Below are 20,680 nucleotides of genomic sequence, written 5' to 3'. Positions count from 1 at the left end.
TGTTGATGTTAACAGCATTCCATTGTCTTGTGTGTGCCCCTGAAAGTTCAAGCTCATGCAGCTGGAGGAATAAACAAAATTATAACAGCTGGGGGAGGGGGTGGTGGAAAGCACTTTTTTGTGGCAGCACATAATCAAAACATGTACTCACAACTTTTGGGCTGAGCCAAAGTCTCACTCAAGTGTTTCCTCACATAATTGTCCGGCTAGAGGTGCACTGTGCAACCCGGTCATAAACAAGTTTCAGCATTAGGGAGGCAAACGCTACCGCAGCTAAGGGGTTAAGTATTACGTGCTGAACAACCACTGCGTTATTAGTATATCCATAAACAGTAAGTCTAATCAAAGTGTGAAAATCTTTCAAAAGAAGCAAACAAGATAATCCCTGACCCCTCCTCCCTTTCTATGAATACACTGCCAGTGGGGTCATTCCGGCAGGCGCCGCGCATTCCTTGCTCCTAGGCAGTGCTGTGACATTTTCAGGTGTTGGCTGGCCTCCAGTGTCACGCTCAGCACCTTGGGCCCTTGGTGTTCTGCAGACAAACTGCAAAAGAAGTCCGCGCTAGCCCAAAAACCTGTCCTTCTCGTCCTCGCGGCCCCCACCCATCCCCGGGCTGAGGGTTATCATCGACCAGCAGTAACTACCGCCGACAGCTGCTTGAAAAGTGAGGTCGCGGCAGGCACTGCCCAGCACTGCCCGGTGTCGAATGGAGGACCCAGGCACTGCCTCGTTCTTCGGCCGTATCGTCGCGCTTCCTCGCCGGACCTATGGCTTTATTAATCGACATTTTACAGCGCCGACATCTACGGAAGCCCAGCAGGAGGTACCGTGAACTTTAACTTACTTCAGAATCGTGCGCCTGTGACGTGAAGCTGCTCGTTCCCATCCTGTGTATGCACACAGGTGGCTTGGAGATCAGTTTGCTTCTGTGAGGTGCAGTTTTGTTTTGCTATTGCCTTTATCTAGCGCCTCATTCCACTGGCGAGGCGCTGGAGTACACGTATCGACAGGTAGCGCACTGTTACGTGGGATCGTTACAGATTGAAGAGTTTGTGTTACTGTTATCTCTACTGAGGCCCTAAACTTAATGCTTAGGGCAGAGTTTACCGTTTTCGGTGCCCGGGATCATTGCACCTAAAAATGCAGACTCCGATTAAAGCCACTTGAAGCATTAGAAGCAGGGCTTTAAGTGTGCCGGGTAGCGCGGCAGTGCTTTAATTAAATAAATATACAATCCCGCGCACTCAAAAGGAATCACAATATAAATGTTCAAGTAAATTCAAGTTAGTACAAAAAGAAAGTCTTGTCCAGCGTCGTTATCATTGGAGATTCCTGTGTCTCTCCTTTTATTTAGATCAGCAGATGGAAAAATTGAATACAGCCAGCGGGATTGTATATTTATGTCATTTAAGTGTAATTTATTGCACTTTATTTGAGGGGTTTTTCAAGGGTCTCCCCTCCCCGCCAGCACCACCACTATCAAACAAGATTTACTCACGTTCACTGTGCTAGGGCGCCTATAGAACCCGTATACTTAAAACCCTCCCCTCTGGTCCCAGTGCTTTAATTAAAGCAGGTGGTGAGACGGGTTCCTATCGGCCTCTCCATTTTTGCTCTCACCCTCAGGGTGAAAAATAAATCTTAACTCTGGAGCGGTGCCACCCTTCACTGCCTTTCAAGTAACTTCAGAGAGTCGGTATAGTTCTTTCACCGCCTCATCATTTCAGAACGGAAGCATTTTCAATGTTCGATAACAAAACCCTAGTTGTTGCTTATTTATCTTATGCAACTAGCAACCATTGGCAGAGCCAATAGTCCTGGACTCCTGGCTTGTTGTGGGTGTAATGTAATGTTACTTGTTGTGTTTTATGTGTGGATGAAATGACAGAAGCAGCAAACTACACATAATGCTAAGCGCAAATTTTTAACTTACTTCTTAGGCCACGCCCTAATTACAGCGGCCACGCCCCTTTGAGAGACCCCCCCCTTTGTTCATCCCACTTAAACCCCCGATTGTAAGTAATTCTATTTTTTTCACACCAGATTCCTTACTTTCAAGATTTCAAAAGTGGCCTTCATGTGTATAATGTCGATCAGACTGCCTCATATGCAGTTAGGGAGAGAACTGGACAGACCAGTGCCCCCCAAAAAAGTAATGTAATGCATTTTATAGTATTAGTATTTTTATAGGACTTTACATACCTCCAGCAGGCCTAAAGTGCTTTTTGTTACATGGATAAAATGCTGCTCCTTATCATTTATGTGATGCTCTGCTGCCCTAGAAGGACATTGTATGATGGCGGCTAGGATTGTTTGAGAAGAAGTGCTGTGAAACAAATGAAGAAAAGAAGATCGTCTCAACCTTGATTTACTAAGGACTTCAACTGTTGATGAACCAAGCTCAGGATATATTTGTGTATTGTATGATGTGGCCTAAGGGCAAGAGCTGCCGACTTTGGAGCTAGGGAACCAGGTTCGAGTCTCAGCGTCGGCTCAGCATCCTGTGATTCTGGGCAATTCCCCATGCCTAACACAAATTAATGTGTCCTTGTGTAACGTAACCGGTGCTTGTGTAAAGCGCTCCAATAGCTTCGGGTCGAGTTTGCGCTATATAAAACTGCCCCCCAAAAAAGCTCCCATTATCTTCCAGTGCACCCTTCAGATGTATGCTGTTGTTCTGAAGTTGGTTTGGCAGTGTGTGGTGCTTTAAGCTTAATCAGTTGGAAAATGTTGTTCCTTGATTAAAGCAGGGGGCTGCCAAGCAACCCTGATATAGTCTCTGGCGGCCCAGACATGGGCGGCTGCAAGCGACGTTTCATTATCTGTACTCCTGTAGGTCTTCCTTGAATGTAGGAGTACGTTTTTCTGACTGGAAGGGCAATCTACTGCCCTCTGGTGGTTACACACTCGGTGGCCTCTTAACATCGACTTGTTCTGTATGGGAGAAGATTCGGAGTCCACGGGAATTCTTTACTCTCTCACACACAGAGAGTATGTGTGGGGTCGAATAATTTAGCAAGGATACCCTCACCTGAATCTCTTGTAACTGCACACAAGCCAGAAGAGGGAGGTAATAATGATCTTACAGTTACAACTCACCACCACGCAATATACAGAGGAGAGGATGTTGGGTAACGGCCAGAGCTGCCTACTTTGCATCTGGGGAGCGCCAGCGTCGAGTTTCGACGATAGCTCAACGTCCAGTGATTCTGGGCAAATCACTTAACCTCCTCACGTCTACAAAAAAACAAAGAATTCTTCCTTATGTAATGTAACTTGGTTCTAAAGCGCCCCATTACTTTCGGGTCGTGTCGGTGCTATATTAAACTGCTCAACAAAAAATCAACCATGAGGACAAAGCCCTGGTACCTCATCAAACTCATTTGAAGGGGGGTAGGGAGGTTTAACAATAATGGAAGCTATTAGAACATAATGTCGGGTTACACAAGGAACGCAGGATGTATTATGTCCAGGGCACTCTTTAGTCACAATAAGGTCTCCTCCCCAATATAAATATACTGGTTGGGTGTAATACTAATGGGCTCCTTGTTACTTCATGCTATAACTGAGGGTGCGCTGTTGTGCAGTAAACTTACCAGAGCCATAACCTAGATAGCTGAGCACACAATATTAAATCTCATAGGGTGCCACAAGATATATTATAAATGTGATGCAGAAAGCAAGGGCAGGTCAGGGGATATACAACGTAGACGTTTTTATTCCAGAAGCCATACATCTGACAAAAGATCAAAAGCTAACAGTACTCACTGTTTCAACACCTTTGACGATCCGTATATTTCAGAGTCTTCATCAGGATCTTAGCAGCCTAGAAATATATTTACTCCAATATTGATTCTGCTGCTCCAAAATCGGAGACACCGTGAATGATCATAGAATAATTAAATCCCCTAGTGTGCCTAGCCTGGGAAAAAATGTCACGGCAATCCAACTTGGGCTCTGGACTGGGGAAAGAACATAAGGCCCAGGCAGTCTTTTCGAGACCCCCATTATAGTAATCAATTGCCTCTTCCATATCCTTCAGTCTTTCTAACCTTTTACATACAAATGTCCTAGTTATGTGTTTCTACATTCGACTAGTTGGATGCCTGTTCTAGCCATAACAGCAGAATTGTTTATTTGGTTTATAAGAGTTTACAGTTTTTGGCCTCTAAAAACTGAAGAGAAAATTGCTAGACATATTGTATTGAGACAGTCAACATGGGGAGAAGAAAGTTTCCAGAGGGCATCTTCATGTAGCTTGGTTCAAAAAAGGGAGAAGAGGATTATGTCGTGGAGAAGTGTGGCTCAGGGGTTAGAGGCAGCAGACCCGGAAGCTGATATCGGTCCTGGACCAGGGTTCAATTCCCCGCCTCGGCGGGTCTTGGGCTAAAAATTCCACGGACTCGATAATTCTCGCCCCAGTGCCTTCTCGACTCACGGGTTCACACTCTGCGACTCTGGGCAATAGCTTGCTTAATCTCCACAACGGCCCCTCGCGGCGGGATGCTTGACTTTCACCTTGTGGATACCCTGCTATCTCACAGGGGAATACCAGGAAGGGTTCCCTAAGCAAGTGCCGGGAAACCCACTGCAGGTAGCTGTGCGCTATATAAGCTCAACTACATTTACATATGTGCACTAATCCCCAAAAACCTTATTCGTGGGATCATTGCTCAACTCAAGATTTGATCTGAGTCGTGAAATATGGTTCCTTTAAGCTTTTATATATCTGAATGTTTGAAAGACTTTGATCTTGTTTTACCTATTTTTAATGTGTATGTTTATTGTCTATTTTTATCTTAACTAATGCACTTAAAAAATGTTATGGTTTTGCTTAAAACTATAATGTTAACAGTGAACATCCCTCTCGCATACTGCCCACAGTATTCTGTGTATGTCAAAGTTGGCTGATCCTCTTGGCCTTTCCGCGTTGACGAGCACTCTTTCGAGAGTGTTGGTTATGTTGAGATGAAGGTCTTCTCGCAAGTCCTCTTGTTAGAGACTATTGTGCTGACAGAATGCATGCTACACAATATATAAGCTTCTTGATGCCCTTCGACTACGTCTAGTCCCAGGAAGATGGGCACCATTTTGGAGAGCTGGGAGGGGATAAAGGCTGTGAACTGAGTGCACTGGATCTTTTATTATTAGGCTGAACTCTCTAATAATGCGGTTCTCTATTACCTATGTCTCCTACTAATAGAATTTTCTAGGTTTCTGTAGGTATGATCCTGTTTTGAAAAGTTTGTTCAAGAAGGATATATCTGTTCCATAAACAACCTTACACTGGAGATATAAATATGAAATTTTCAAATCATGAAAATATAGTGTCAATATAGGCAAGTTAGAACTTTTTAAATGACTGATGAATATGTATCTTTTATGTCTCTTCCGTTTATGTTTTTATGATGTGTCATTTGTGTCTGTATGTATATTTACCCTTATAAAAATAATACATTTGAATATTTAGTATAAGTGAGTTTAGGTTCTATTTGCACAGTATCATACATTTACGTTGAGTAATGTGCATAGGGATGCTGGTCACCCCTCTATAAATAGCATAGGGAAGTTATTTGGTCGTTGGTTTGCTTTTACCTTGTCCCCCTTGCCTTGAGGAGTTGCTCTCTATTTTTAGGTCTCGCCTATTAATCCCGCAAGGGATGATAGACGAGAGTATAAAGAACAAACCAAGGTCTGAAACCATCGCGGATTTCGGACAGTTCGTGTGGTGCACTCGTGCGGAAAGCACGTCCACATTAAAGCCATCAGCCTCCCTCCCACAGGCATCTGAAGCTTCCCCCAGCGTGCGCTCGGCCTCAGGCATTTCTCCTCCCCCCCTCTAATTATTCACCCCTGCTGTTGCTGCCCACGGCCGGCCGTACTTTCACTTTCACGGCCGCCAGGCCGTGTCTCTTTCAACATCCTCCCCCCTCCCAGTGTACTGCTTTGTCTAATCTCACGCTGCGGGCCCTTTTTATTATTACATTTGATCACCGCTTTTCTCACCACTTCGGAAGCTATCAAAAACCGTTGATAGCATGCCTTTCCCTTTTTCAGAAATGTTTAATTCCTTTTATTAGTAGCTTCTCCTCTTCCTTCTTTCTTCGTGACTTTTGTAATTGTCGTGTTCTAATAATTGGGAGCAAACATCAACCATGAACCAGGTCTCAATTTGAAGATCCGTCAATTTCGGTTTTAAATAACGAGTTATTCACTCACAGGCACATCCACAGAGAGAGTCGGCGCACATGCTGTCTGCTCTGCAATGATGCAAAAACCGTCTTCAAAGGCAATAAAACAAACACAAGTGGCGTCTACATCATAAAACAACATAACCTTTGTGCCGCACACTTGCAACCTTCAGGAGGCTTATAATAAAACTTCTCTCGTGCACAGCACACTCTCCCGTGGTCTCCACCAGCAGAGCAACAAGGCAGACTGCAGCACAAACTGTACATACGCTTCCTGTAACTTTCTTTAGTTCTTGACTGCATGTGTTAGTCTTTTCACTGCCGGCGCGGCTGGACAGCTCGTGGGGCTCATGTGAGAGAAGTGAAGACAGAGCACATTTCATGATTTATTATTTTTTGTTAAATTTAGCACAGACACTGAACTGCTCCCTTCAACTTGTTTCATTTTGCAGAAACCTCAAATCGTAATGGGAAAACTAGCTGATTATAGAAGAAGAGCATGCATTATTTGCCTTCTGATTAGCGCCTGTCTTAATTGTTTGCCACTTTCCACATGACTGGCCAGGAAACTAGCCGCTGTCTCCCGCGCCCTGTGAGACCTCGCAGCTCCGGCATTTCCTTATTAAAGTCTGACTTGCTTCATGCAGAATGCGGCCTCAGATGTTGCTCCTCTGGAGTTACACATCTCACAGCGTGAGCAGTGTTGCGGCTTCGTAAAATATTTTCTTTAAGACTTTCTAAGGCGATGATTACAAGTAAAGTTATCCAATATAAAAGTCAGAGGGAAGAAAACAGGAGGTATTAGGCTTGTATTGGGTTACATCCAAAACAGACAAATGAAGACAAAAAAACGTTTTCAAAAGCTTCCCTCGCTAACCCATTTGAACTGAAATATTGTCCGCCTAGTCAAACACACCGTCGTCGCACACCAGGCTACTTTCAAACTATAAGAGTGAGAGAGAGCACTGGGCGAGAGTGAAAAGCAGTGGGATTCTATGGGGAAGAAAGTTGCACTAGAACATTTCTGGATTGTGAACACTTAAGGGAAATTAAAGCTGAATTCTCGATTTGTATAAGCAAACGCACAAGGCTACTTTCCTCAAAACAGTCCGGAAAGTATTTGATATTTGAATTTTTAAAAAAGGCTAACTTGTGAGGAAAGATATGATCCACTGACTTACATCCCAACTTCGAGACACGGCTGTGCTAATTCTAGCGCTGCCACTTTTAAAAAAACCTGAGAATCCGAGTACATCCCCCAAATCGACTAACCCTTTTCCAAATCAAACATTTTAAAAAAGCAACGGCAAAGCCAATAGGTGTGGAATTCCTATGCTGCTGAAATTATTATCTTGTGGTCTACGATACATTGCAGGTTGTATTACAAGCCACCCTTTAGTCTATGACACCTGGGTAACCATGCAACTACAGTATTTGTGCATTTGCACTACCTGCTATCTCCCAAGCGCCTTTCTACTTTCCCACTACAGTTTTCTATCCATCTACTGTGCTTAATGCTGTGATTTACATTTTAACTGGGAAGATAGCCCAGCGAGTTATTATGCTGCTGCCGAAAACGGTATGTGATGTGTAAGTTACACAGGCAGCCGGTTTATCAACCTTCAATGGTCGGTAAAGTAAACCTAATAAAATAACCTTGTGTGTGGTGAATAATAATAAAGCAGCAGAGAACTAAAGAAAGAATCCATGTCTCCACGTTTGGGAGAGCAAAAAAACACTACCGCAAGGTTTATCACCACCAGTATAGTGTTCCCCTTATTATCACTGTTCTAGTTTCGTTTTTTTGTTTTCTGGCTAAAAGACTGTTGATCATAGATTGGGTTTGTTTCTGTGATATTGGGAAATATGATTGTTGATTTGTGCTATGTGCACCACTCAGCACCATCACAGCATCACTCAGCATCACTCAGCACCACTCAGCACCACCACAGCACCACTCAGCACCACCACAGAACCACTCAGCACCACTACAGCACCACTCAGCACCACCACAGCATCACTCAGCACCACCACAGCATCACTCAGCACCACCACATTACCACTCAGCACCACCACATTATCACTCAGCACCACCACAGCACCACTCGGCACCACCACAGCACCACTCGGCACCACCACAGCACCACTCAGCACCACCACAGCACCACTCAGCACCACCACATTATCACTCAGCACCACCACATTATCACTCAGCACCACCACATCACATTATCACTCAGCACCACCACATTATCACCCAGCACCACCACATTATCACTCAGCACCACCACATTATCACTCAGCACCACCACAGCATCACTCGGCACCACCACAGCACCACTCAGCACCATCACAGCATAGCTCAACACCACCACAGCACCACTCAGCACCATCACAACACCACTCAGCACCACTCAGCACCACCACAGCATCAATCAGCACCCCCACAGCACCACCACAGCACCACTCAGCACCACCACAGCATAGCTCAGCACCACCACAGCACCACTCAGCACCATCACAGCACCACTCAGCACCACCACAGCACCACTCAGCACCACCACAGCATCAATCAGCACCACCACAGCATCAATCAGCACCCCCACAGCACCACTCAGCACCACCACAGCATCACTCAGCACCACCACAGCATCACTCAGCACCACCACAGCGTCACTCAGCACCACCACAGCGTCACTCAGCACCACCACAGCACCACTCCTCACCACCACAGCACCACCACAGCATCACTCAGTGCAACCCCAGCATCACTCAGTGCAACCCCAGCATCACTCAGTGCAACCCCAGCATCACTCAGCGCCACCACAACATCACTCCGCGCCATCACAGCATCAATCTGTGCAACCATTCAACAACAACTGGTTAAAATGTGTTCTCTCAATGTTTCAAGCTTTATTACAAAATGTCACAAAAAGATGTTAATATTTCACTTCTGTTCTTGGATTTTCATCACAATAAAATACACTGAACATAATCTTCACAAAAGTTATTTCCAAAAGTTTAAACTATTGCCATTATAAATTACAATCACTTTTATTTAAGTATTAATTATTTAAGAAAATTAAAAGCCATTGTTATTTGTAATATCAATACATCTAAGTCACGTAAATACAACATATGTTGCATTACAAATGCTATAGGTGTCACATTTTGCGAAAGTTATAACTATTGGCATTGTAAATGACAAAGCTATTAATTTAACTATTTTTAAAACCAACACATAAATAAAAAAATTGTCATTTACAAGACCAATAGCTCAAACTTTCATAATGCGAGACCTATTGCATTGCAAATGCTTGTTATTCTGGTCTCATACTTTGGGTTGCCACAGATCACTTCTGATTTTGAGTTCATTAAATGGAGTATATTAATGTTTTGCTTTGTTTATCTGCATGTAAACTACTGTAAGTAAATTGCTGCCACTATTCCTCCTCTCCTGGCCTCTCTGGTTTCGGGGACAATTTCTTACCCCTAAGGCCTCTTTTTGTTGATTTAGAAGGCAAGTTGACTGTAACCAGGTCTCAACATGGCCCAGTGTGGAACTCGTTGCCACAAATTCACTTACAGTGGAAATTTTGAAATGAACAACTGTGTCTGCCTAGAAGGGCCCAAGATTGGCAATTATGTACCAGCTCTTGTGTCTGATTCAGTGGAGGTGTAGCTTGGGCTGTGTCATACAGGTAGTCGAATGTGACATGTGGAAGCTGAAGTTTTTTCAGCGACACAAAAGCATCTGCCTTGATTAGTAGGGGAAAGCAACTGAGTACATTTGAGGAGGTCAAGTCGACTTCATGGCTGATTAGTGCATTGATATGCCACCAATTTGAGGTGAATCGCAAGATAGCTTTTGGGACCCCCGGGAATGTGTGGGTTGTGGAACTCCCACTCAGAAGAGTATACAGGATTTGTTTCCATGAGGGGGGTTGTCTCTATTTGAATGTCGACAATAAGTGGGGCCGTGGACCACAATTGTACTGAAGAAGGTGTTTGAATCAATTAAACAAAGGTATACCATGCACGCGAAAGACGTGGATGCCTCTCAGGGGAGGGTGAGGGGGTCAAGAGTTCCCTATGTCTTGGGCTACAAGGGAGATTGAATCTTGCGTGCCTTCTTACTTGAGTAGGACTTACGCTTTGTATTGATCTTGCGGCGTCGTAGGTCTACCTTGCATTTACCCAATGGTGATTTGGTGGATCACAGCCCCTGGTATCACTCCATCACCATTCCACCACCCTCCAGAGCCACGATCAATTGTGCTCCATTCAGAAGGACTAGAAGCAATGTTCAGTTGGGTAAATGTCTTCACCGATGAGGGAAGACGTTTTCTAAACAAGATCTCAGATATATAGGCTTTACAAGAAAATGTACATTAAATAGACCTGTAACTGTGCTTAGAATATGTGTGGCGTCTTGTTGCAGAGCCAGCAACCGAGAAAGAAACCTCAGTGCAACATCAGGATGCATGCTGGGGGGAGGATGAAGGGAGGTTTATACGTAGCAAGACTTCCATGCATGCTTCCCTGACGACAAAGGGAGGCCATTCATCTCTAGGTACAAAGCAGTGTTTCATAAGGACGTTTTAGAGAATCCTTCTTCTTAAAGACAAGAACACGAAAAGGGCGGCACTGCCTTGCTTCTGACAGAGGTTGTGTAACAATTCTGCTACGAACGAAAATAAAACAAAACAAAAAACAGCCTGTAATCCTTCCACGACAGTTTCCAGCCATATCCTGATGCAGTATCAGCGCAGCTGCAGGAGGCTGTTCTGTTTCCGGTGGTTTCTGTTAAACCCCAATTTGACGTGCAGATCCAGATGAAAGCTAAACATATAACACCAGCAACAGTGCAGATGTAACATATGACGGAAAATACTCCGTACAGCGGGTTGGCGACAGGAACTCACAGAATAACACTTTGCAAAAACAAAAAAACAAAAAACTTTTTTAGTGTACAGCTTGTCTGGAGGAAACCCATGCGCCCTCCCACTCCAATAGCCACCTGTTAACCCCCACCACACCCCTAACATGAATATTAGATTAATAAAGCCTTGTCTGCTCTGTGGGCGCCTCCATCTTGTTCCTCAGATCCCATCCTGCACCGCGCCTGCTTCCTGGTGAATGGCCTTAGTGCCAATATCGGAAATCACTTCTCACTTCTCATACAGCAACATGCATAAATAAACCACAAGACACCTTGTTAGTGGAGAAAATTGTGCAGCGAGACGGTCAGCAGACAAGAGGCTGCACCGTGGGCGGGGGAAGGTATTTGTACCCTTGTCCTCCCCCACCACGGCCGGAAGTGACTCTGCCGACTGATCCCCTGGTCCCTAGACCGGGGGCACTAGTGTGCTGACTAGTGTGCCTTCCTGTAGCACTAAGGCAGCCGCCCTGTTAGGATGGTCCCCTACGTGGACCCTGGGCAGCCTGACATTGTGCCTGTCCCACAGGGACACAGGATGAACTATAGACAGCGGATGCACAGGCCTCCATCGGTATTCTTCTGTGGGGCTGTAGAGTAATAATGAAAAAATTCAATAGGTTTTTGATGCAGAGTGCATACAGTTTGGCCACTGAACGTTACCAGTACTAATAAAACAAAAAGCAATGCAATATCTCACGACTAGATTCGCACAATATTAGAGGTAAGATCAAACGTGTAATGAGTGCCAGCTAGAAGGAGCCCTGTCCAGGACAGATTTACACACACAGCCAACGTGCATAGAGTACTGCAGGTATAAACAGTAGTGTAGGTGTAAAGTGTAGTGCCAGTTTGTGTGCTGCTCTGAAGTACCACTACCACCCTCTTCCTTGGCAGGGTAAAACCCACAGCAAAATGACAGATCACACATGTTGCACCTTCCACTGGAAATAATATATGGGCTAAAAAAGTACACTCTGCTATACATTATAAGGATATTGCAAGTCACTAAGAAGTTTGGTGACCTTATAAACGAATAAGGCTGAAGGCCAATAAGCTCAGGGAACTCCAAGGTGACTTGTAATAACCATCTAATGTGTGGCAGAGATAATTTTACTCCTTATAATACATGGGAACGGCATCACACTTCCTACACGCTGCCTAAATCCTTGACTTCTTGCTCTTTCATATGAAATAGAGAGTATAGGGCCGATTAGGATGGCGGTTAATCCGCATCCCCCGGGCCGGCGGAAGCCACCGACGGCCTGGAGAATGCGGATTTACCGCCGCAGCCACATATAACACCCACCGCCAGATTAGGATGTCGGTGGGATTGAGGTTGGACCAGCGGCGGACGGCAGGTCCGTCCGCCGCTGATCCGCGGGGTGGGGAGGGCCATTTGGTGACGGTGTCTGCAAGACACCGTCAGCCAAATTAGGATGTTCACGGAGACATGCTTTTCCGCGGCGGCTTTTCCGCTGTGGAAAAGCATGTGGACTTTGGCTTTTGGGGGCCCGTTGCGGGCCCCCAGGGTGTCGGGGGGGGGTGGGGGTTGCACATCGGGGGTACCTATGGTACCCCCCAACATTTACATGCACAAAGCGGCAGGCACCGCGCGGTGCCTGCCGCTTTGTGCATGTAAATGTAATTCATGCATTTTTAACATTGCGACGGGTGCTGCACCCGCCGCAATGTTAAAAATACAGGATGTGACCGCCAGGGTGGCGGTCACATCCTAATTTGCACGGAGGGACCGCCGCTGCCCCTGCGGACGGTCCCTCCACCTCTGGGGTGGCGGACGGACGAAGGTCCGTCCACCATCCTAATCTGCCCCTAAGTTTCTTGCTCTCTCACATAAAAGAGATATCATGTTGGCAGACACGAAGAATAAAAGTGGAATCTCCTATACAAAATCAAACGCACCAAAAAAACAGATTGTAATTTTTTACAAAAATATATCAGGATCAGTTTAATGTAAGTCAGATTATCAAAAAATGACGGCTCAGAATGTGTAGAAACATGCAGAAGGTTCTATATTTCCTGTAATGGCATGTAATACGTAAAAAAACATCTTGCCATGAATATCTTCTTTCCACTGTCCAGTGTTCATTTAAGAAAAACAGACCATAAGAAGGAAAGACCTGTTCTCCTTGTCTGTTGTTTATACTGCAGCTTCAATAATGCTCTCTGAAGTTTCTTTGATCTTGGCTGATGGCAGCAGGTATTATCACAACTCAACTGTAATAACTTATTACAGTTGAGCAGCAGTGACATTTCTTGATTACAGGTAACTAGAGACACCACTATTCGATTGTAATAAGGAAATTAGAGACAAGCTTTTAAACTGGAATTGCAGGCATCCATATATAATAATTTTATACACTTGTTTTACTGGCACTGCTATTTAATTTTCGAAATATTATGCAGCATTTACAACTGGTATTCATAGCCCTTCAACTTAACATTGTTCAGTTCATGAGCTGAAAGGGACATTCTGTAATGATTGCTTCAGCCTGGTGACAAGGCCTGTGGAATTCAGGTTTCCATTCCTGAGGCCATTGCATTGGTAATGGCCTGTTCCACAGGTTCTGCAGCATTGCATTGGTGAGAGAGTTGTGCTTTTTCACTATTGTGTCTAGTGAGGGGTCACTAGGTAGAACCAGAAACATTCCAGAAACATTCCTGATGGTGGTTCACTGCTTCCTAAAAGGCACCCTGTTCCATTCAACAGCTCGCGCTCTGCATTTCAGTGCCGCTGACGTTGATAGTGGTAAGTAAGCGCGTTCAGATGGGGTTTAATTTTAACACCATTTACAAAAATAGGATGCTTTTATGAATAGTTGTCTTTTGTTCATTGAATTGATGAGCTGAGATTTTAAAGCTCTATGATTAAACTTTATATCATATATGTATAGAATTATAGATGGGTAACAGTGAATAGAGGGGATTTTTTTCACTTTGTGACATAAAATAGACAATGAGAGTGACTCTCGAGCTGTCTATAATGTTACTCTGTACCCCAAGGTGAAAACCCTCCCTCTTATCGCACAGTTATGCATCTATAATTGTGTGTAATGTATGGCACAACCAAATCATCTACCCCTGCTTTCAGGTACTTTGCAGGGAATGTGGTGTAATGGTCAGCTATATATAACGTGACCCTCCCTGTTGCAGAAATAAAATGTCCTTGTGCATCCACCGGTCTGGAATTACTTTATGATGCAGGAACAGTAGGTTCCAGCTTTTATTAACCTCTGATGCTACATCATAGCAGTGAATTACCAGATTTAGAATCTGGAATGGCGTTCACCTTAGTGATGCTTAGTGAGAGCCAAACATAACAATACAAAAAACCACAGAAAATACAAATTGATTGCCATGATGGCCCTGATTCTGAGTAGGAGAGCAAAATTGCTGTATGGAATTTTTTCCTGCCTGATTCAGAGCAGTTATGTTTTTCCACATCCTGTTTTTCCGAGTGTGGTAGAACTACACCCACATTTTCCAGTTCATCATTCCAGTCAGAAATATCAAAGACGGCTTTGGCTGCAGCAGCGGTTCCCAGTCTTTTTCTATATATACAGGGAGCATGCAATGCCAGAAAACACCTTCCCTCCCCTACTCCCCATATCCCCCTATCAGCCAGTGGTCCATACATACATTTACCACTTGCTGAAATCAGATGGTAAATGTATTTGCTAAAACCCTATGGAATTGGTAATTCTGTGTGCACTGGTGCAGATTTCTCACATGGTAGCCATAAAATTCCGTGCAATTTTATCTTACACTAGTACAGTGCAACTTGTAATCAGGCCCTTTTGTAGCACATGAGCAACATATGCTGGATGCAAACTTGAATGAATGGAGAAGTTGGGGGAAACAGCATTTATATCGTGGCTCGAGCCATGGTGTGCCTAAACAACGAGGTCCGAACAATGCATGCGCCTTTACAACGCGCTCATTAACCATGCAAGTCGTTACAATGATTTGCCTTAAGGAAAGCGTTGTTGGACTTTAAGTCCTGTACATTCCCTACTGTTCCACAGACTGGAGTTGGAATAGTATTTTAAACTATTCCAACTCCAGCGTTTTCCCTAAGGCAAGCTGTTGTAATGACTTGCGTAGTAAAGGAATGCGTTGTAAATACACATTCTTGGTTTGAACTGCGTTATTCAGGCAGGCGTGATAAATGCCTGCGTGGTTCCGACATTCATTCAGAAGTTGGTGGCTCAACAAGACCTTTTTTATTTATTTTATTTTATTTTATTTATAAAGTTTGATATAGCGCAAACAAGATGGGATATCGGAGCGCTTTACAAAAAGGATGAATGGAGGGTAATACATACAATAGCGACATTAATTAGGACTAAACGCAAGAATTATCACATAATTACAAGACGCATGGGTCAAAGGAGAGTAATACAATGAGCAGGTACAAAGCGGACTAAATGGGGGGCACACTATGAGATAAAGAAGACCCGCATCCAATGATGGTCAAATGGTTGTATGATCAATGACCTTGAGCAGGTAAACCTAGCCCAATTAAGGTAGGAATTTGTTCATTAAGAATCATTTGACTTCCAGTTTGAAAGCAATCGTTGAGGAGATTCTGCGTATTTCCGGTGGAAGAGAGTTCCATATCTTTGGGGCAGCGCCGGAGAAGGCTCGCTCGCAAGTTCTCTTTTTCCTAAAGATTTGTGATTTCAGGAGGAAAGTGTTAGCGCTTCTTGAGGCTCTACCCCCGCAGGATAATTCAAGTTTTTGCGCTGGGTACCAGGGAGTTTTCAAGTGGAGGGCTTTGGGTGCTAGAACAGCAATCTTTTACTGGATTCAATCTTCGTAGGGCAACCATTTAAGAGATTTTTGGACTGGGGTTATGTGCACATTTCGTTTGGTACCTGTAACCTGTCTGGCCACAGCATTCAGAGATGCCCTCAGTGGAGCCAAGGCGTATTTGGGGAGGCCACAGAGTGTAGCACTGCCATAGTCTAATCCCGTTAAGATGAGCGATTGAACCACTTGCTTGAAATCAGATTGTGGAAGGAATGGTTTGATATTTCTAAGTGTCCTCATCAAGTGATTTGTTCCTCTACACACATTGCTGATATGATTATTCATGTTCAGATGCTTGTCCAGGGTGATTCCGAGAAATTTGGCTGAGTCTATAATGAGGGGGTGCAGTTGAAATCCGTGCAGTGATTCAACCACAGGTCTAGCTTGGGGATGTGTTTCAGAGGAGAGATGAAAAGGAATTCAGTTTTGGAGGTGTTGAGCTGGAGATTATTCTCAGTTAACCAATTTTGAGTAGACAATAGGGTATGGCCACCTTTAGCTCCCTGCCTACTGGTGCAGCCACCATAGCCTTTAAGGAGCCACTCCTGCCCTACATAACATGCTTGCCAGCAATATCCTGACAATGACCTAGGAAATTCAGTCTCAAACCTCTCCAAAGGGCATGCTTTGTCCAAAAAGGTACTAGATCATGAGCTGGATGTTTTTCTTTCGTGTTTGACTCAGTTCCCACCTGATGGAATACAGAAGTTACCACGTCAGACAGGTTTTTGCAGTAATCCAGTATGATGTCATCATTAATAGTTAACAGTTTATCAACTGGCACAAATGCTTGTCTCATTATTCTTCCCATCAGAATCTCATGTGTACTTAGTCCATTCTTTTTATCAGGTATGCTCCTTAAGGTCATCAAAACAAGTGGCAATGCATACGGCCACTTCAGTCCAGTAGCCAAGCACATTTTTGCAATTCTGTTTTTTATTGTTCCATTCACTTGTTCAACTACCCCAGAAGCCTCTGGTCTGTAAGCACAATGCAATTTCTGACAAATGTCCAGTGCTTCACAAATCATTTGCATTAACTCATTTTGAAAATGAGTTCCACGATCTGTTTCAATAGTTACTGGGAAAACGTAGCGTGGTATAATTTAACGCAACAACAATTTTGCAACAGTTACTCCATCATTCCTCCTCGTGGGGAAGGCCTCCACCCACCATGAAAACAGACAAATAATTACCAGCACATATCTGAGTCTGTTACAAGGTGGTAGTTCAATAAAATCTAGCTGCATTCGTATAAATGGACCTCCCTCCCGTCCTATGGTTCCCAAGCTCACAACTGTTTTTCGTCTTGGATTAAATTGCTGGCACACTAGACATCTCTGGCACAAGCTTTTATCAAACATCCTAAACCTAGGGTTGTACCACATTTGTCTAAACATTCTAATCATGGCGTCTCTTCCAATATGAGCTTGACCATGATACATTCGGGCCATATTTGAAATCATGTTATCAGGCATTACTGGTCTTTCATCTTTGTAAACCCAAATTTCATCTTCTTCTCTTTGTCTACATCCAGCCTTTAGCTAGATGTTTTTCTCTTCCTCACTAGCTTCTTCCTGCATCTGTCTCACTTCCTGCCAAGTCTCAACTATTGTGGTTAACATTAAAGGACTTGAAACATGTTCTTCTTTTCTGTCCTGATTTATGGATGCTAGATTTTTAGCACAGTAATTTGCAATGGAATCTACATATCTGTTACCTCTTGTAATGTAGTCATCTCCTTTTTTATGTGCTGCACACTTTACGACAGCTATTTTATCAGGCAATTGAATTGCATCAATCAACATTTTCACAAATTCAGCATTTCGAATGGGGAATCCTGCAGCAGTTAAATAACCTATTTGGGACCACAATTGCCCATAGTCATGGACAACCCCAAATCCATACGGACTGTCAGTCACTATGGTAGCTCTTATTTCTTTTCCTAGTTCACAAGCTCGAATCAAAGCAATCAATTCTGCTATTTGGGCAGAACGAATTCCTTTCAGACAAGATGCTTCCAGGACATCTGCTACTGTACATACAGCATATGCAGCACTCAGAGCACCTTCATCCGTTCTTAAACATGATCCATCAACAAACATTACATAGTCAGATTCAGGCAATGGTTCGTCTTTGATATCAGGTCTTGGTTTGGTACAAAATTCAAGAACATCCAAACATTAGTGATCAACCTAATTTCTTACTTCAGCTTCCATGACCTCAGGTGACAATATAAATGGATTTACATTCACACATCGTGACATTTTCAAATGATCTGCACCTAGAATTGTTTTCTCATATTTTGTCATCCTGTTATTAGTAAGAAACTGTGTTTTTGTCCTAGTTAGGAGAATCTCCACAGAATGAGGTACATATACCCTCACAGGAAATCCCATCACTATCCCTTCACTTTGTTCCAGACTTATAATTGTAGCTACTACTGCTTTCAAACAACCTGGTAAGGCTTTTGCAACTGGATCCAAAACATCTGAGAAATATGCAATTGTTTTTCTCAGTTTTCCATGTCTTTGAATTAGAACTGACAATGCACATCCTTCTCGTTCACTGCAATACAGCTCAAACTCTTTTTCATAGTCAGGCATTCCTAATGTTGGTGCTTCACATAGACTTGTTTTTAGCTGTTCAAATGCTTCCATTTCAGCCTTATTCAGTACTATACGGTCTTTTACATCTGCTCTTGTTAATCTTTGTAAAGGTTTTTGTTGTAATTAATCTTCTCTAATGGTATGTCCCTCCACCCCTTTTCCCTTTGACCCTGTTGGTATGCTCCACCCTGAAGCTTGCGATAGAATGTTGAGACACTCTCCAGTGAGGAGAGTGGATGGTTAATAAATAGACCTGTTTCACCTTCACTGGTATCTGGATCTTATTTACAACACTGGCGACGGACTGCGCAGGGGGCAGAAGTTAACCATTTCCCCTTTGAGTACTCTCTCCACACAAGATAACGTAAGAAGTACTGGAGCCTTGCGGGGAAAGAAAAAAATAAAAAGGAACATTTTGGACTTCGTCAGATGTAAGCGATCCAGGGACATTACTGAAGAGAAACACCCTGCACTCGTAGATTTGCTGTCGGAAAAGTGAGAAGGAGCGGTGTAAGGGAGGCGAGAGTTCCGACTCTTTCTGTGGAGTGGCACTTGCTTGTGGTGCGATCCCTCTCAGCTGTCTCTTGTCCCTGTGTGAACCTCGGCCGTGGATTTTTGGAAGGAAGATCTGACGTGTGGTAGTCCTGTGCCTACCCTGGGCAGACGTCTTATGAATTGTTCTACAGTATATTTTGTTCGAATTTGAAGTGGAAGCTGCTGTGGGTGTAGCGTGTCATCCTGGTCACACAGCGCTATCGTGACTGACAAGGTCCTTTCGGAGGTTTAAGGTGTTTTTGGCTGCTGTCTGGTCGCGCATGCTAGTGTTGGGGAGGGCACCACTACGAGGTTCTTCAGTGAAGGAAATAACAGTGCCTACCTGTGTTCAGTGACATCGTTTGCCGACGAGGGATTTGCGCCTGTCCTTCCTGCTTGTGTGGTGCCTGCGTGACGCCGTGGTTGCCCGGCCTCCCCGGAGTGCCTGAGAGGGTTGGCGTTGCATCATCGTGTGGCAGAAGTAGGAGTACCCCGCACTGTGAAGTTTTAGCAGCAGCTGTCCTACGTCGCGTTTCGGAGAGCTGGGGGCAAAAGTCTAGGAGAGCCCTGTCAGCGCATCGGAGCTCATTTGGCCGGATACAAGAGACGTTCCCCGGCGCACCAACAGCATAGGTCCGGTAGTTAGGAAAAAAGTATTAACCCTTCACGAACAAGGCAAGGGAATCCTGTCAGAGCCAAAGAACTCCCCCTTGGCTGATCTTCAGACGTTCCCGGCGCACCAACAGTAAAGGGCCGGTATTTTGAATCATAACATTAACTCTTTATGGTGAAGGAAAGCAGATTTATGCCTAGGTCAGTTGCTGTGGTGGGCACATCCTATGTTCAGTAATTAACCTCCTGGCTCTGTATAATCTCAAAGTAGGGTTTTCTCACATCGAATGAAGGGCAGGAAGCCAGTATATCTTTATAGGTTTTCATTTTTGGAAAGAGTTTAAAAGACACATGTATCCCTATTGTCTCTGTTACTGTGCTTACTTTTGGTGAGAAACCCATTAGTGTCCTCCTAGCCTATCCATTGTCACCTGTTGGTATTTCACCTTAAATATTCTGTGTTTTTACCCTTATAAATAGCCACTATGGCAGCAGCTAGTATGAGCCAACCCCCACCCTTTTTGAATGAGACAGGGGAACCTGAAATCAGCTGGAAGGAGTGGGTGAAACTGTTTGAATCTTATCTGATAGCTGTGGGTGCTGAAAAATATAAGCCAGAAAGGAAGAAACACATTCTTTTACATAACCTAGGTAGACAAGGACGTAAAGTATACAAATCACTCCCTATGCTAGAACAGGAGGGTGAGGATGAAACTGATATAGATGTTTATGAGCAAACTATGGTGAAATTAGAAAAACATTTTGGAGACAAGATTAATGTAGTGTTGGAGCGCCATAAGTTTTTCAAAAGATGTCAGGGAAAACAAGAATCCGTACAAAATTTCATTGCTGCATTGTGGGGTTTAACACAGCTGTGCGAGTTTGGGAATTTAACAGATTCCCTCATAAGGGATCAGCTCGTTAGGTGTACCAATAACCCACGCATTCAGGAAAAGTTGCTA

General features: G+C 44.0%; 1 protein-coding gene across 1 annotated transcript in view; it reads left to right on the top strand.

Annotated features, from left to right (window-relative positions):
- Positions 1-407: 407 nt before the first annotated feature.
- Positions 408-20,680, top strand: part of ATP2C1 (ATPase secretory pathway Ca2+ transporting 1) — a 912,406-nt gene continuing 892,133 nt past the window's right edge. Inside the window, exon 1 of the mRNA XM_078663880.1 lies at positions 408-824. Within this exon, the coding sequence (XP_078520006.1) occupies positions 708-824 (117 nt within the window). The 5' untranslated portion in view covers positions 408-707. The remainder of the gene's footprint in view (positions 825-20,680) is intronic.

The sequence above is a fragment of the Lissotriton helveticus genome, chromosome 10 (assembly GCF_964261635.1).
Source record: "Lissotriton helveticus chromosome 10, aLisHel1.1, whole genome shotgun sequence".
In the NCBI taxonomy this organism is placed as follows: Eukaryota; Metazoa; Chordata; class Amphibia; order Caudata; family Salamandridae; genus Lissotriton; species Lissotriton helveticus.
This window is presented reverse-complemented; position numbering and strand designations above follow the sequence as displayed.